We start from the raw sequence: 17806 nt of genomic DNA, 5'->3' as shown, positions 1-17806 counted from the left end.
ATAGTTTGGCTGAATCAAAGATACGTTCGAAGCTCATTAGAATGTGGTTAAATAATTAAAGGGGTGATTTCACTGTCAAAGAAAACAAGATTAATTGAAATGTAGCTGACCAGGTCCAGAGGTGAAAGCTTCTGCGTGCTGCTCTTGGAAAGGCGACCGCGGGAAAAGCCCTCATCCTTGTTGGCGTTGACCAGAGCGAAGATAATGAAGAGTGTGTGATGAGGGTGGTCCATGGACGACCTGCAGATCAGCTGTGCATCAAAGAAGGTTAAATGCCATTCATCATTTTTGAGGTGTGATACAGAATTCTAAGATACTGTTAAAAAACTCTGTACGAGTATAAACAAAGTTAAAAGAAAACAAAAATAAATAAAGATATAATTGCAAGCAACAATGACGGGCCCAAGCACCCTGTGCCATCGCCACTCAGGTCCACCCGCACAACCTGTGTTTTATTTGAGCGTGCATCTTTATCGCCGCCCGGGTGGCACACGCCGGCTTGCACACATCACACACTATATACGGCTGATGTCAGTTTGGGCCCTAAATATTTGTCATGTCAATTGTGTGTGTGCGCGTGTGTGAGAGAGAGATGTGATTGTGTATGTGTGTGTTACGAGTGTGTTTGAGCGCGTGTATGAGTATGTGTAAGTGTTATAATTTGTGATGTGTGTACACAATAGGCCTACATACTGGAAAATAAGCATCACACTATAGTCTTACTCAATGTGATGTCACTGAACATGATGTCACTGAATATAATGTCACTCAATATAATGCCACACAGAAAGGAATTCATCATTTTTCAGTGTAAGTTTAAGACATTATCACGGCTGACCTGTTTGAGATATCAAAAATCCCTCCGCAATTCTGCGTCCTCAATGTCTTTAGATCACATCGGCCAGGTTTGGTGATGATCGTATCAATTCCCTGGGAGGAGTATATCAAAATCCATCGGGTGCGTTTATGCGAACGACCCAAAATAACCGGCATCCTGTTGAGTTGAGCCCTTGACATGCAATGGGAAAGTTTTTCGGCTCAATGAGCTTTAAATGTGTACTGAGTTTCGTGTGCCTACGTGAAAGTGTGTATAAGCTATCCAGAAAAATCTCGTGTGGGGGCCCCTGAGGGCTCCGGGCCACGTGACTCTCAGGCATCCTAATGGCAGCAGATTCCAACCTGTCTGCCAACTATCATGAGTTTTTGAGCATGTTAAGACCCCCAAAAAGTCCAAAAGAGTGGAAAAAAACCCTGGGCCCTAATTAGTAACGAATTCAAGTGTTGATTATTTGATAACGTGCTTGATTCTCGTGCAAACTGTGAACGCACTGATGTGTAGGCTTAAAGAAACGGAGAGAGCAATAGCGCGATGAAAAACACCTTCACAAGAAAAAAATCTACTAAGTATAAGAACAATTCGCTCTTAATTTAGCAAAACAGCTGCTAGAATCAGAGGGAAAGCCTTTGTGCTGGTGAGGGCGTGGCCAAGCGCCTCTTTATAAAGAACGAGAGGGTCAAGTGGGTAAGGACATTTCCCATTTTCCCATGACTTGTTCTTAACATTCTCACTTTCCCTGATGAATTCCATCCGCCATCTTCAAGCTTTAATTAATAGGTATATTTTATTGTATATACAATCAAGACCTTTAAAGGGACCTGATGTGTCTTGGCATCTGTGCCTTAACCTGCCTTTCTGCTCATGCTGCAGCACCAGTTCTGCATAACAAAAGTGGCCTACTGGGCGCTCGCATTCCTTGCCATCCCGTTCCATATTTAGTCCAGAATCAACAATATAATTAACAATATAGGAATTAACAATATAAAGCCTGCCACACTAGGACGTCTAGACTGACCTTCTCAGTCGGCCCTCCGATCGAAATGAAAATCAATAAACCAATAAATAAAAGAAGGAAGGAATAAATGTATACCCATGATTACAGGCTTTAACAAAACTGAATAAAACAAGAGATTAAACAAAAATCCAGCCATTTTTTAAACAAGGTACCTCTTTGAGAACAGTTTGGAATCCCACATCCTCCGAAGTGACTTTGGTGCCCATGCGAGCAGCAAGCTGGTACATGAGAGGCAGGAACTTGTAGGACGGGATCTTTTTTAAACCTTCCTAATATGCGAAAACAGACACATGGTAACTGTCATTACAGGAAAACTGGAACAAACAATAATTAAAAGATAACAGCAGACCATTAGAGCTAAGCCCTGCGCTATGTTTATGTACTAGGTACAGTGGCGGAGGTTTGCACATAATAAAGTAATATTATAGACAGATAGAAATGTAATAATAAAAGTCAATCTTGCATGCTGGACTCACTTTTATCAAGACATTGATGTCTTTCGCATCAGCGTTCTCCAGCCAGAGCGATGCCAGGCGGAACACCCAGGTGTCGTGTTCTTCGCCCAGCGCCAGGCAGTGCATGTAATTCTCCACCGCCTTTAGTAAGAAACGTCTGCGGTCGGCCTTCAGGTTGTCCAATGCACGGACGTCCAGCATCAGCTCTCTCTGCACCTTCACTGTGTACCTGCAGAAAAGACAACAAGACATACCAAACTATAATAAAACATCTGTTCCATTTATGTTGTACCTAGTTTTACAGAACCTATTAAGAAATGGTTGATGTTCGATAAAGCAGACCTATTATCGCTGACTCTTCTCTCCTTCATGAGCTCCACTTCCTCCCTGGCCTTCTCCAAGAGCGCCTGTTTGTTCTCGAACTCCGATGACCTCATGTAGTTCTTGATGCTTTGATACTGTGCATCAGAGAAGCGGGCAAGCGAGAGGAAGGCCCTGGTTTTCTGCCTCTGTAGTTTAGGTTCTGAGGATCCTTCTTGGCCCAGAATGACAGCCTGGCCAAAAGATTAACAACATGCCTAAAAAGGCTTTTCTTTGTTTTGTTTTTTTTAAAAAAGGACTATTTATTGCCATAAGGCTGTAAAACACAGAGCAGTTGGCTAATTGTTTACATGGGATGTTCAAGTCAAACCAGGACTTTTGATTGTGCAGAATAATTGAGCACAGTTATGTGAGCAAAAACTACCTTTATTTTTCTGTATAATCCCCTGCTACACTAATGCACTTATCCCAGAATTTTCTCCAGTATGCTGGAGCCATAATCAGGCTGATCAGGTTGCCTGCTTTATATCTGAAACACTGGCTTCCCAGGAACTCCTGTAATGACTCAAACATGTGGAAAAGGCTTGGACTGAGGTCAGTGTACAAACCCCAACACTGTACTGTGCTTAAAGTCTTCTGTAATTGTAAACTGACTTTTACACCTTCATTCAAGTCCTGGTTTGAAAATAAAACCCCTTATATTAAGTTCTGCTGTAGGTGGAGCAGATGTAGTCGGTCATTACATTTACAATTTACATTTTTTACAGGAGAGCATCCATAAGTATTATTTTATTAATTTTACAAAAAAAAAAAAACTACACAAGCTAAAAACATAGCCATAAAGTACTTACTTAAATAGTAATTAAATTAAATTCATTAATTAAATAGTAATGAATGACCTTAATTTAGGATCAGCATCATCATGCTCCCTCATGCAACTTTTACACTACTCTAAATATGGCCCATGGAAATCCTTTATGATATTTTATATGCCACATAAAAAAAGATAATTTGGTTTAAATAGCTTCATAAAAGCAGAATGACTCTCACTCTCTCCAGGTAGGTTTCCAGGATGACAGCAGGACTCTCTAAACACGTCTCACCCAGCCAGCTCCCACATAACCTCAAACACTCAGCATACACTGGCTCTACAGCAGGGTTGATATCCACCTGTAAATACACACGTTATAATATAATTCATTTATCTTTGAAGTTAATTGCTACAATAAACTGATTTAACTGATCTTTTTGTTTCTGGTTACACGGTCCCCTCTAAAGTATTGGAACAGCAATGTTGATTCATGAATGAGATGACAGATTGAAATCGCAGGTTTTATTTCTTATACATATCTAAACATATAGAAAGATATCTGGACCACCCACATTTGGGGTGCGCTAATGTACTCAAAGTAAATAACACACAAGATTTAGTTGGATATGCCATGATATGCACTAATGACTGAATCAAGCTGTTTCTGTATTTCTGTAAAGCTGCTTTGCGACAATGACCATTGTTAAAAGTGCTACATGAATAAAACTGAATTAAATCTGTATCATCTGGTAAACATTGCGGTCGTAATTTTTTTCTGTTGGTGTTTAATTTAATTTTTTTTATGATTAATACTTATTTGTGGTGTTTTATGTTTTGTACATCTTTTCAAATTGAGACCTCATTTGTAAGTTGCTGCTGGTGTAAAACAGTGTTTTTATTAAATATAAAATAAAAATCTGTTTTATCCCGTTTGTCTTATGCTTCCTTTCTTCACAGAATTCTGTTGATCATGGTTAATTATAATTAATCAAGGGTATTTAATTAAAATAATGGGAGGGGAGTGTTTTGACAAAACCTTTGGGAGATGTATGAACATCTGATTAACATCGTCTAAAGAGCGGATCAGGGTCGTTTTAATTCATTTACGTCTTAAATACGCAGGCTAAACGTCGTTCTAACATCGGGCACTGACGTCTTGGCGACATCTGCCAGATAACCAAACGCCCTCTGCCAGATAAAAAAAGTCTCCGCGACGTGCGTGTGCTATCTGGGCTGGCTTGAATGGGGGTAAATTTGTTTTCTTGCTTAATCAATTTTTTATTTGCACACAGTAATACATGTCTAAACCCTGGTTAATCCATAAATGGGCAAACGCATGGAGTGAACAGTGCCCATTGGGTTGGTTGTATCACACCTATTTACCTCAGTTACCACAAAGTAGGGAGCTTATCTTTAGCTAGCTAAAATGCTAAGGTGGCTAACGTTAATTTATATGCTAACATTACTTTGCATTTTATTGAACTTATTCATACCCTACAGGTTATCCCATGTAACCCATTAATTTCTTGTGGGAAGTTGAACTACAACGGTTAGCTAGTTAGCTAGTTAGCTAGTTAGCTAAAGTGATGTATAGCAGACAGCTAGCGGTTTTACACCGGCAACATCCCACGTCCCTAATTAGGTATACTTTTATGGCAAAATGTAAATTTAATGCGTACTGATGAGTACAGTTACATGTACAGTTACAGACAATATATATATATATATATATATATATATATATATATATATATATATATATATATATATTTTTTTGTAGCCAGCTGCAATTGCTTGTGCAAATGTTTATTTCAGTTGGCACACTGGATATTTTAACATGGGGCTCTATGGGGATTGGCTCAATTTTGATGACAGCTCCAAGTGGTCATTTGAGGAACTGCATGTTTTTGGCACTTTGGCGTTGGAGTCATTTTCACAGATGGAGATTCCCTTTTGGTTAGAATGTAAGCAGTTATTTTCTTTATCAAGATCTTTCAAACTGGCATCTGCCAAAGACGGCTCTTGCTTATTCACCTTCATATGGTTTTCATCCTTTTTAACAAGGAAAGTAAAAAAAAGACATTCTGAGCTTTTAATTGATTGAACAATTAATCAGGGCAAAACTGGGCAACAAGGAACACCTGTCAGTCACATGTCAGTTACCAAAATGTTTAGATTATGTTTTGGGGTTCAAACTAAACAATGCCATGTTCCCAGTTGCTCATACATCTAAAAGTAAAAAAATCAGGATATCTAAGCTGAAATTCTGATATATTAACTCGTTCATCTTTTGATATCAAACATAATGTCTTAAAAACAATAAAAAACTGTGCCTTGTAGAACCAGGGATATGCACAGAGACATTTTTATAGAAATATCTTTTTACTTTTCACTTTTTTTTTTTAAACTACTTGCATAATAAAGTAAAATGTTTTAATCAGTAGTGAGACTCCCACTAGGAATATAAATTATGCATGGGGAATGTTCGTCTATAAAGTATGTTTGCTGTATGTGATTATTAATATCTATTTGCAGCAAGAGCCTTATACTATAAGAACTCTCATTAAAACTTAATGACTTCCACTGTCAGCTCGTGTTATGGCTAGTGAGAATGAGAGTTTCGTCGCCTATACTCAGACGAAACTTAGTGCTGAGCAAAACCCCACTCGTGAATTAGACTCAACCCTCACCAGGTCCTCCAGTTTTTCAATCATCTGTTTGAGTAATCCCAAAGCGAGTCCTTGCTCTTTCTTCACCCAGAACACTTGTGCCTCCTCCAGCTGCCACGCCCAGGAAGTAGCGGTGCTCACACTCGCCATGTTCTGCTGCTTCATTTGAAACACCGCCCGCTCTGCCAGCTGGAACACACACCCATGGAAGGGAGGACAGGTTTTATTACCGGATGATCATAACATTTTCATTGTTTTTTCAAAAGTCACATATTAGTTCTTAACCGATAGTTGATTATTCATTAACATCCCGGGAATGAATGCAGACAGAAAAACTATAAACACTAGAAAAAACCTAAACTTTCTTAAAAAGAATAATCAACATCATACTGCACTATGGAAAAGCTTTCTGAAATGCCAACCTGTGTGTTGCCCGCAGTACGTGCCAGACTGCACAGCTCCATCAGGTGTGAGGAGTAATCCGAGCTCAGGACGCTCTTCTTGTCCGGGTTGGTCTCGCATTGGAGAAGCGTCTCCTGGATGGATGAACGCAGAGCCAGGATCGGCTCGACCAGGCTGAAATCACTGTCTGTCAACAGTGATAAGTGCTGATGCCACTTCCTGTAGACGTCCAGCTGGCTGGATTCACTGATGTACACAGAAACATATTAAAACATGCACATACAGACACACAAATACATACAGTATATGCAAAAATAGTAGCACAAAAGTAAAGCACAGAGTAATATAGTATTATAATTATAATATATTATAATTATGTTATTGAGAGAGACTTTAATGAAACATTTATGGAAGAAGTCTCAACTGTCAAAGTCCAGGACACATTATCTCCAATATACAGAGAAAGTGAGTAAAGTAGGTCGTATGGGAGAAAATGTGTTTATACAACTGTTATAATGTGAATCCTAAAAGAAACTTAAAACATGTGAAAGTGTGTGAAAAGGAGTGACGCATTGTCCGTTCCTTAAGAAAAATGCTACAAATTGTTGTCGTTGATTACTTTCCTATAACATCATGCCCCAGTTTGTTCTCTTACTCAATTATTCAGTTATTAATTTGCCTTTATACTTACATAACATTTTTTGTGGTGCTTCTTTTAACCATTTAGTTATTTTTCATTAAACATGTGATTTTAACACTCAGTAAGAAATCCTGTAAACTATTACATTAAAACTACTGCACCAAGTTTGAACTTCCATGTACTGTGCATTACTAATTCGACTGTATGGACATCAAAAATGTTTCTAAACCTAATATATACGGGGGGCATTTAAGTCAACTCGGTACTCATGCTGGAAAAAGACAGGTGTCCTGACACCACATGGTGGCGCTAATGTGTGAGGCTGAGCAAATACCAGGTTGAGCACAATGTATTAATGCAATTATGTTAATGCAAGCATGGAACAGTGTTTTGTGATTAAATTTTTTCTGGACTTAAGTAAAACTGATTTACATGACATTTACAGGACACTTCAAGCATAGTATGGTGATGAGACTGTTAGCCAAAGTAAACATTAGAACGGTGCAAACATTTGACGTAAATGACGATCCTGGCTGAGGTGGCTCAGAGCCCTCTGCTGTTGTTAATGTGAACATTCGGCACCTGATCCTTGTAGATCGACAGATAACATCAATCTACAATGATCTGACCGTACAGTCCTGGCCTTACTCCAAGCCATTTCCATGTCATTAAAGGAGTTCCTGGGAGGCCAGGATTTCAGATGGGAAGCAGGAAGTCCAATCATGGCTCCGACGTACTGAGAAAATTTTCTACCTTCATTGTATTCAAGCACTAGTAAAATTCTGGAATAAGTGCATTATTATATAGAGAAATAAAAAAACATTTTCTTTCATTTATTTATGCACAAACAAAAATCATTTCAGTATGACTTGAACATTGCTTGTAAATCTTCACCTCTTAAAATTAAGTTCATATACACCTCTTTGCTTTAAGCCTTAGAATAATAAAAAATTCCTTTATAAAAAAGCTTTTATTTTTCACTATCAAAAGTCCTGGGTTTGACTTAAATGCCCCTCTTATATTCTATACATTTATAATAAATAAAGAAACATTTTTCATTTTAATAAAACTTCTCCACACCAAACTGTCCCAGGTGCAGAGAAAAGACACCTGCATGTAATAATGCACTTTTTTTTTTACATTGCAAGTTTGACATTTGAAGACTCGAACTTTTTATTGTTATTTGGAGGAAAAACACACAAGTTGTAAAGTCATTTTCTCAGAATGTACGCCAACCATGTAAATGAACTTTTATATTACATTAAAAAAGTACCTAAAAAGCTGTTTGACACTTTGGATTTCCTCGATCATCTGCAAGCTGCGTAGAGCTGGATAGAGTGAGGACGCGGCCTCCAGACTGCCGCGACAGAGCTCCTCAACCACGCTGCCTCTAAAAAAACCACACACACATACACAACCTTTTTTTGTCGAAATTTATCTGGAGAACTACAATAATTATACGGCATCTCTTCCAAGTTGTTTTTCACACGAAGGCTGCAGGAAAACCTGTTCAAGTCAAAAATCGATCCAACTGAGACACTCACACTGAATGAGTGTGTCTGTGGCAAGACATGAAATTGACCACGAAATTTTTAATGAATGAAGGAGAAAAAAAAATTGACATTTACAGAAGACTAAACTTCAAACAAAGAACGCTGATGAGAAGAAAAAAATACAAGTCAACCGTAATGCTCCACTAGAGGGCAACAAACTCAGCTATTGACAAAATGTGCTACTTTATCACAATTTGTTTAGTTTCTCTTTCACTATTGAGAAATGAACACACTATAAAAGAGACTGTATGTGTGGTCTGTTTTTTTTTAGCCACTTGACATTAAATTTCACATAAATCTAAAATGAGTTGATGCTACTATTGCAGAAGTGAAATATTCATTGCATTTATTTTGTTCTGTACTCGTTCTGATCGTGTGTACCTGGTGTATTTTACAGTTTCCTCAAACATGAAGAAGTCTTTATCCTTCAGCGCTTGTAGAGCAGTGAACATAGACTCGTTGAAACCAGGATTCAGTTTCTCACTCCTGCAAAATAGGACGAATCCATTTTCTTAATAAAGCAGGCAACAAATCCCACTTCTGACAAGAGCCCCTTCTCTTATGTATCCAATGTTGTAAACATTAAAGCACTTTTTGTAAGTCGCTCTGGATAAGAGCGTCTGCCAAATGCCTAAATGTAAATGTAAATGTAAACCCCATTTCACTATGAGTTTAACATACAATGATGAACTATTAATGTAAATAATTTAAAACAAACTGATCGTGTCACATGACAACATTTAATCAGCACATTTAGCGATAAAACCCTGGGCCATGTAGGGGAGAGGCCACAGTAATAAACACTACACCAGTGCGCCTCCATTGTAAGTATTTCTGTATTAAAAATTAAACGTATGGGAAAAGTTAAACAAAACCAAAGAAAAATACTTTTTATTAATTAAAAAAAATGCTATTATTAAATAGAGAATATTAAATATTAAAGCAAATTCAATTATGTAGATTAGGTAAATAATTTACATTTTAAATTTTAACAGATAACTGTAACAACCTCAGTAGCATCCTCATTTCCCCTCTCGTCTGTTTCAACCACTCAGCATTCAGCATCACCAGTTTACTAATCATCAGTCTGATCATCTGCACCTTTTTCTCACTGTTTCATGCCTTATGTAAGACGTTTTTTTTTTTAAATGCTTGAATGATTTATAGGTAACTGTGTGGCTTAACAAACAAAATGTTTCTCCAAAACTACTCAGTTACAGCGACTGGACTGAAAACGAAAGCCAAAAAGCTACTACTGTTCCTCAAGACTACAGTAAAACCACAGGAAGGCCATGAAAAAATGAGGGACGGGGCTCGTGATCTGCGTCCAGTCCCGTACCTTTCGTCTATGTCCGTGTCCCATTGCGTGTTCCTCCAGGCTGCTTGGAAATGGAACTCCCGGAGCTCAGGTTCCCACTCGGCCCTGCGTCCCCTCAGACCGTGCAGGTACGTGTTCAGGATCCCACAGAGCCCTAAATTCTGCAAACCCTAAAATACAGCATAACTGATGATGCATAGTGAAGGAGAAAGTCACTAAAGGATTGATGGAAATATTTCATGACATTCAGGCACTGCACAGGTTCATCTTTACCTCCATTATGCCGACCTGCCTCGTCACCTCTGGGAGATTGGTGTGAAGGTCATAAGAGGCCAGGGCCTTACCCCACATGGCCTCATGCTCATACGTCCTTATCCTGGTATTAAAAAATACATTTAAATAAGAACAACCATCACCACTACTAATTTAAAAGTCGAGATGAGTGAGAACTAGGTATGTGCTAATGTTCTTTTCAATACCTTGTTCTTCCCTACATGTAATAAGCAAAAGAAAAATATTCATTAAAAGGTGTCGCATGCAGTCTGACCTCGTGAGAGGATTAATCAACTTTCCCCCTCCGCATCCATACAGGCTATCAGGCTCCCCGATGCTTCTGTACACCTCAATCAAGATGTCCTGTCAAAAAACCCACACAACTCAAATGAGAACGCACCAGTACACTGGATTAGAAACAGATTTAATTATCGTGCGAGTTACCTGCAAGCTCATGCCCGAGTCTTCTCTGCTCTTCTCAGACATACTGCTGATGGACAAGTTTTGACTGCTATCATCAAACGTGATCCTGCGTGATATCCTGGACTGAACTCTGAAGAAGGACAACATTACACACACACACACAATAAAACCAAACCAAACATTTATTTAGGATTTGAGATTATTTGAACATAAACAAGATGACATAAAGGTTAAAGTTAAAAATTAGACATTTTTGCCAAAGCATTTACACAAACTGTAGACCTCCTGACTAATGTCGCAGCATTGTTTCGACAATCTTACGTGACGTCACAACTTTTATATCAAAATTAACTGATACATTTTTGCCCAAGATCTTGTATTGTTGATGAGAAAGTTAATCAACTCTATAAAGTCTTCTTCAGCACATCCTAAAGGAATTTTAATGGGGTTAAGGCCAGCACTCTGTGGTGGTCGGTCCATGTGTAAAAATGATTCCTTATGCTCAGAGAACCAACCAAAGCAACCCCAGATCATAACATTCCCTCCAGATGTTTGTACATTAGCCCATATGCATGATGGGTGCTTCGTTTCATATGCTTCCATTCTTTCCCTGACACGTCCATCGCTCTAAGTATCTAAGGTCAATCTGGACTAGACAGACCACACGTCCCCTTCTCTATAAGTAAAATTTTTATGCTCCCTAGCTCCCTGAAGCCATTTCACACTATTAGTCTCTAATTAGTTTTCTGGTTGCCACCCAGCGGTTTAGTCTCAATCTTGTGAGCTCTCGTCATATTGTGTATGTGGAATATACAGCTGATTATTAAAAATTATTGTAACTTGGATGATTATTTGATTTACTTTTACAGTGTAAGTTAATTAATAATAAGGTATACATCATATTGAGCTACTATCCAAAATCTTTTTTTTTATATATATTATATACACTTACTAAAGATTTCATTAGGTACCCGTAACTGTCCAAGAAAAGTGACTTAAGTGACTTTGTACGTGGCATGGTTAATAGTGCCAGACCAGCCTAAGCCCTTGTTTGAGACTGCTAATATACTGGGATTTTCATTTACGACCATGAAAAAAAGAAAATGCTTTACTTTAGCCAGAGGTCAGAGGAGAACAGATCTAGTGATTCAAGCTGATTAAAAGGCTAACAGTATCTCAAATAAGATCTTGTTAAGGCCGAGGTATGCCGAAGAGCATTTCTGATGAATGCATTAAATAAAACATTACATTTTGAAGCAGATATGGCTACAGCAGCATAAGAAAACACCAGGTGCCACTCCTGTCAGCTAATAACAGGAAACTGAGGCTACAGTTGCCACACGCTCACCCAAATTTCATAATAGGAGATTGGTAAAGCGGTCTGGAGAGTCTCGATTTCTGGTGTAACATTCAGATGGTAGGGTAAACAACATGGAAGCAACTGTAACAAAGGATTAGGACAGTTCTAAAGGCAAAAAAGGGGTCAAATCCAGTACTAGCAAGGTGTACCTAATGAAGTGGCCAGGTAATGCATATATGCAGACACACAAAGTGCTGTATGTCCTTTGCACAGCTGAATGTTGACCCATAAAAATTAGTTATATGTCAGAATGTCTTAGCACTCAAAAACACAGAAGTCCGCATGCGGTACCTGCGCTTCTCCTCCATGCTGTTGCGGATGTTGTCCACATAGATCTCAGAGTACAGCAGGGCGGTGAAGTGGGCGGAGCAGAGCTGTGCTGCTCGAGCCACTTCCAAATAGTTCAGATCAAGCCAGAAGTTGGACTCGCACACGGTTCCACACTCAGAGCTGCAAAAACATCAAGTTTCAATATCATTATGAACATTATTATTATTTATATCATCATGATTATTATTATTAAGTAATAATATCCAGCCTATTAATCATAAGTGGTTTCTAGAGATGGGAATCACCAGGGGGCACCCGATACGATATTATTACGATACCCAAGTCACAATACAATCTATATAGCTGTTAGTATCATGATTTTTTTACAATTTTAAAAAGCCTCAGCAAGTATTTTGTTCCTACCACATAGGATGCTGCACTGCCTGCCAATGTGTGACTAGTTTAGAGTGTGCAACCTGCAGGATTATTAAGGAATGGCAACAGTTTACCACCTTAAATGCAAACATGCAGTATTTAAAGTGGAAAATTATTTTTAAAAATCCATTTTGGATTGTAGACATACCTGAACAACCACACAACAGAAACACAATGGTGGTTTCTAAGATTCTGAGTTGGCTAAGGCTATGTTCACACTGCAGGGCAACCTGCGCCCTAGAACAATGTGTCACATGATGCGTTCCAGCTTGCTGTAAAAAGTGGACATTATTTAGCCACTTTTTTTTGTGTGTGTATGTTCAAATGTTTACCTTCCCTTGAGTACCGCAACCAGGTTCTTCTATTACCACGTTCTTAAAACATGAAGAGGTTGTAATGTGTGCCTTGTGTGTAAGGCAACATCACCCTGCATAAGTTTTGACTATTACTTTACCCTCCTGCTTCTGAAATTCTCCTTCACTGTCATTTACAATCTGTCCTAACACACATTTATGATGAATATCGAGGTAAAGCCATACCTTCCAGCTCACGTTTTTGAACAGGTTATTCACCTGTTTGTTACCTGTCGACTGGACTACTGCAACTCCCTTTATTACGGCCTTGACCAGTTGTCATTACAGCGTCTCCAACTTGTTCAAAATGCAGCTGCTTGGTTGCTGACTGGTACCAAGCGGCGAGAGCATATAACGCCGGTGCTTGCCTCTCTTCACTAGCATCTTGTTGCATACAGGATCCAATTTAAAGTTCTACTCCTGGTGTTTAAATCTCCGAATGGTCTAGCTCCTTCTTATCTTTCTGAGCTGTTGTCTATGTATACTCCAGTCAGGGTTAGGGTTTGTACAGCACTTTGGGCAGCACAAACTGTTGTAAATGTGCTATATAAATAAACTTGACCTTGAGAAAACATCACATGAATTTTGATTTGACTGATCAGATTTCGAATAAATAAATAAATATTGAGTATATCTGATTTAGGACGACATTTGGACGCCGCCCAAATTAGACAAACACTTCTTTACATTCTAAAACTTCTATTCTCATCTCCTTCTTCTACTCTTTATTCCATTTCTAGGGAGCATGTTTGTTTTGTATATGTCATATTTGTTCTTAAGTCAGACAAAGCGAGTCCTATATGCCTTTGACAAAAATATACAATATAAAGCATACCAATCCACTAAACTTAATCTCTGTCCCCTTTCTACACACTGATATCATGTGGTTCAAAAACTTAAACCTAAAAAAAAAATCTTACAGTGAAACGTAAAATGTAACAGTGTTGTCTCTGCGTCTTTGAATTGCGAGGGAAATCTCAGACGCCACTTTGTCTCAGAGCTGTTTTTCACTGTATAGGACTGTGAACTATCCTGACTGATCTCTCTTATCTTAAATGTGAAATTAAGATTATTTACTATTAGGACAGCTATACCGTACAAGCCATTTTCTATCTTTGTGCTTCAGGACAGATTCATTGTAACCAGTAAGGCAGACTTATTTCTCCTGCACTCCCATAAAGTCAGCAAAACAAACAAGTATTAACGCAAAAAGATACAACAGTACGAAAAAAAATAAACTTCAGAAACCTGTTAGGTCCTAGTGGTCGTCTCTGCTGTCTGAGGTAGTCGATGACGGCTAACATGGTGCGCAGAGAAGTTTTATCTGGTTGGCTTTGAACTCCAACATCCGTGTCTCCTGTTAAGAAACAATTTACATCAGCAATATCAATACAGAGTACTCAGTCCACCCATATACAGTGGAACCTTGGATTACGAGCATAATTCGTTCCGGAAGAGGGCTCATATTCAAAAACACTCGTAAACCAAAGTTTTCCCCATAAAAAATAATAAAAACTCAAATTATTCATTCCACAGCCCATAAAAATAAATACATAAAAATTACTATTACAACATATAAAGTAAAAATAAAACAAATTAAACTGCACTTTACCTTTAAAAAAAGTAAAAATAAATCTCGAAAGATAAGTGTTTCCGCTTATGCGTGCAGGCGCTGTGTGTGTGTGTATGGGTGTGAAGCTAAACTAAGAGGAGAGGAAGATTCAGACAACCTCGCTCTTCTAATCTTACACAGTAAACCCTCCTCCTCTCTTATTTGAGTTTCACTCTCACACACACACGCACACACACACACACAATGTGTGTGGTGTGTGTGTGTGTGTGTGTGTGTGTGTGTGTGTGTGTGTGTGTGTGTGTGAAGGGGCACGGTGCCCAATGACGCGCGCCCAGAGTACAGGCTAATACAGAGAGAGAGAGAAAAGGGGTCTTTAACCTCTCTAATTAGACTTTCTTTTGCTTTACACGCTCGCACAAGTATGTTAAACATACTAACAGTACACGCGCGCTGTACACACGCACTTACAAACATAAAAGATGTTTTATGCACACACACGTGGTCACAGTGTTGTAGTAAACAGTACAGGCTTGCACGGATGTTGATTATACCAGGACTAAGACCCAGCAAGGGAAACGATTACCCACAATTCCGCAGTGCAAGAAAGCGAAAAACCATTGGCTCAGTTGTGATCACGTGACGCTCGGCGTCAAAACAAGAAGCGCATGCGTGATACATGATACTCGGTACTCGTAAACCAAGACTTGTTTGTTTTCCCAAGTCAAAATTTACTAACAATCTTTGCTTGTCTTGCGGAACGCTCGCAAACTGCATTACTCGCAATCCGAGGTTTTACTGTACAGTACATTCTGACACCTGCTGACAATGTTTACGGTACACTAGTAGTCTACCTGAATCAGGGGGCATAGGGGTGGTGGGTCGGCTGCCGGAGACGCCCGGTCTGCAGCAGCTGCTAAAAAAGTGCTGAATGTGTGTGGAGAGGATTTCCCTCCATGAGCCATTTCTGTCTCCAAGCAACATGTCATGGATGAAGAGGGGAAGCATCTTTTGGCAGAAATCAGTTTTGACCTGCAGAGAAAGAGAGGTCGTTAAGGGCTAATGAGCGTAGGAAAAATATACAGAAAATGTCACATCAGAAACAGCCAACAAATGGAGCCGTATTACTTGTCAAAGGATAGATGGAGATCGATTTTATAAAAAAATCTGCCACAGCCAATATTTAATGTAGCATTTAACCACTAATGTTTTAAAAGTGCATTTATGCAATAATGTGGCAAAAAAATATTTAATATATTTTTATACCTAAAAGGTTTTATACAGTACCTAAAATCATTCATATTATAAAGTCTGTCTCACTGTCCATCTAAGCAGTTCAGGGATAAGGCCCAATTCAAGGGCCCAACAGTGGCAACTTTAGTGGGGCTGGGGTTTTCAACACCTTAACCACTGAGCCTAACGCTTTAGAGAAAAAAATGGGTAAACAAAAGTATTATAAAGGCAATGTAAATACCTCACAAAGGGCTCTGGTCATAAGCAAAGCTTCGTTGCAGACTCCTCCACTGTCCAGCAGAGCCATGCACAGACTCCGTAGCCACTCCTTGTGTTTTCCAGGCTGCACTGACCACAACTCTGCACTGTCCACTGCATCTCTGGAAGCAGAAGAGATGTCCGGTCTGAGCGTCTGCTCCTGGAAGTGCCAGAGGATGGAGAAACAAAACTTGTGTTTTACAACCAGTTACTGTTTTTATAACATGATGAAGTCTTGGATGAAGCAATTAAACAATAGGACACTTTTGTTATTTATTACTGGTGGTGGACTCATTTTTGTCAAGGAACTTAATCTGAAGATTTCAGATTGTTTGATGTTCAGAATCATTTTAGCATCATAAAGCATGCAAGCATTTTCCTGTTTTCCTTTGTTTTGGATTTGGATCTAATCCTTACTTACATCAGTTGGTGGTTGTAATACTATGCTGGTTTTGTATTGATTGTGCAGATAAGATAATTTAACTCTCTATTTAATCCCCCTATTACAGTGTTTCACTAGTGCTTGGACACCATTGAGATTTCTCATTACATCAGTGCCCTGTTCACACTGACTGTTTCACATCTGAAATGGTTCAAAACATGTGGATGGCCTGTACTGAGGTCAGGACTCTATGTGACAGGGATGGGGTTGAGTCTCTCCCACAAGTTGGCGATGAATTATCTGTCAATTTTTTTAAGATCAGATGGTTATCAAATTGTCTTGAATGAACGTGTTGATTGATGGAATGATAATTTGTCAGGTGGAGGAATTGATTTCTTTTTGAGGCTGGAGACTTTAAATGAACTTTTCCTCTGCAGCAGAGGTAAATTGCTTGATGTGTTTTTGCAATGCACTTGACAATACTTGACAAAACACAGTTCCAGAACAGCGGATCTTTATGTCTTAAAATAACAACTGACTGTTGTATATCAATTACCTAATATCATATGTCAATTCATAGTTCTGAAAAACTGGAGAAAAAAAAACAGTATTGTTCTACAATGTACAAAATCAATCAAAGATGTGTCCAAACATTTGACTGGTACTTTAAGTAACCAGCCAACTTAAGATTAGGGAAGATTTAGGTAAGACTACAGCCTGCTCCTAAACCATAACAACGCATTGAACAGTAAATATTCAAATTTCTATTTCAGCTACAGTTTTTAACTTTCACACTTGCTCTTTAAAAACATGTCTATTAACACACTACGCCACATTGATTATTCATATTAGGCTTCATATTTCTTACCCGGTTAATTTAAGCGTAAAGCTAAACTTTATGACCTGTGTTATATAACGTGAGCAGAGGCGGCTAATAAAAAAAGTTTTGGAGGGGCGCAAACAAAATTCAAATTAAACTTTTAAAATTATTTTAATAATCGCCTGTAAACAGCCATAAAAAGTGCTGGAAAAGCACAGAGTGTAAGCTCGGTCCTGATCACTTGACTGCTGCGTAATTAGAGAATCTGGTCCAAGCTCTTCCCCTTGCTAAGGGGTATTTTAGCAAAGAAATGACAGAATTTTCTCTCATATTTAGCTGGCTTCCACGTCAATCACTATTTTAATACATTAACTAACAACCTGCTGACGTTAATGAGACTCGTTGAG

At 38.7% G+C, this 17806-nt stretch overlaps 1 protein-coding gene across 2 annotated transcripts in view; it reads right to left on the bottom strand.

Annotated features, from left to right (window-relative positions):
- atm (ATM serine/threonine kinase) overlaps positions 1-17806 on the bottom strand; it is a 61412-nt gene that overhangs the window by 15989 nt on the left and 27617 nt on the right. For both annotated transcript variants that reach the window (XM_053486635.1, XM_053486636.1), the window contains exons 37-53: positions 16181-16357; positions 15561-15738; positions 14385-14493; positions 12370-12528; positions 10740-10848; positions 10570-10658; positions 10296-10398; positions 10044-10192; positions 9086-9190; positions 8425-8541; positions 6532-6757; positions 6131-6298; positions 3680-3799; positions 2651-2862; positions 2330-2537; positions 2006-2122; positions 111-251 (exon numbers count right to left, since the gene is read on the bottom strand). In XM_053486635.1, the coding sequence (XP_053342610.1) occupies positions 111-251; positions 2006-2122; positions 2330-2537; positions 2651-2862; positions 3680-3799; positions 6131-6298; positions 6532-6757; positions 8425-8541; positions 9086-9190; positions 10044-10192; positions 10296-10398; positions 10570-10658; positions 10740-10848; positions 12370-12528; positions 14385-14493; positions 15561-15738; positions 16181-16357 (2487 nt within the window). The remainder of the gene's footprint in view (positions 1-110; positions 252-2005; positions 2123-2329; positions 2538-2650; positions 2863-3679; positions 3800-6130; positions 6299-6531; positions 6758-8424; positions 8542-9085; positions 9191-10043; positions 10193-10295; positions 10399-10569; positions 10659-10739; positions 10849-12369; positions 12529-14384; positions 14494-15560; positions 15739-16180; positions 16358-17806) is intronic.

Source organism: Clarias gariepinus, chromosome 25 (genome assembly GCF_024256425.1).
Source record: "Clarias gariepinus isolate MV-2021 ecotype Netherlands chromosome 25, CGAR_prim_01v2, whole genome shotgun sequence".
Classification (NCBI taxonomy): domain Eukaryota; kingdom Metazoa; phylum Chordata; class Actinopteri; order Siluriformes; family Clariidae; genus Clarias; species Clarias gariepinus.
Note: the sequence above shows the minus strand (reverse complement) of the source record. Positions and strands in the feature narration are given on the sequence as shown.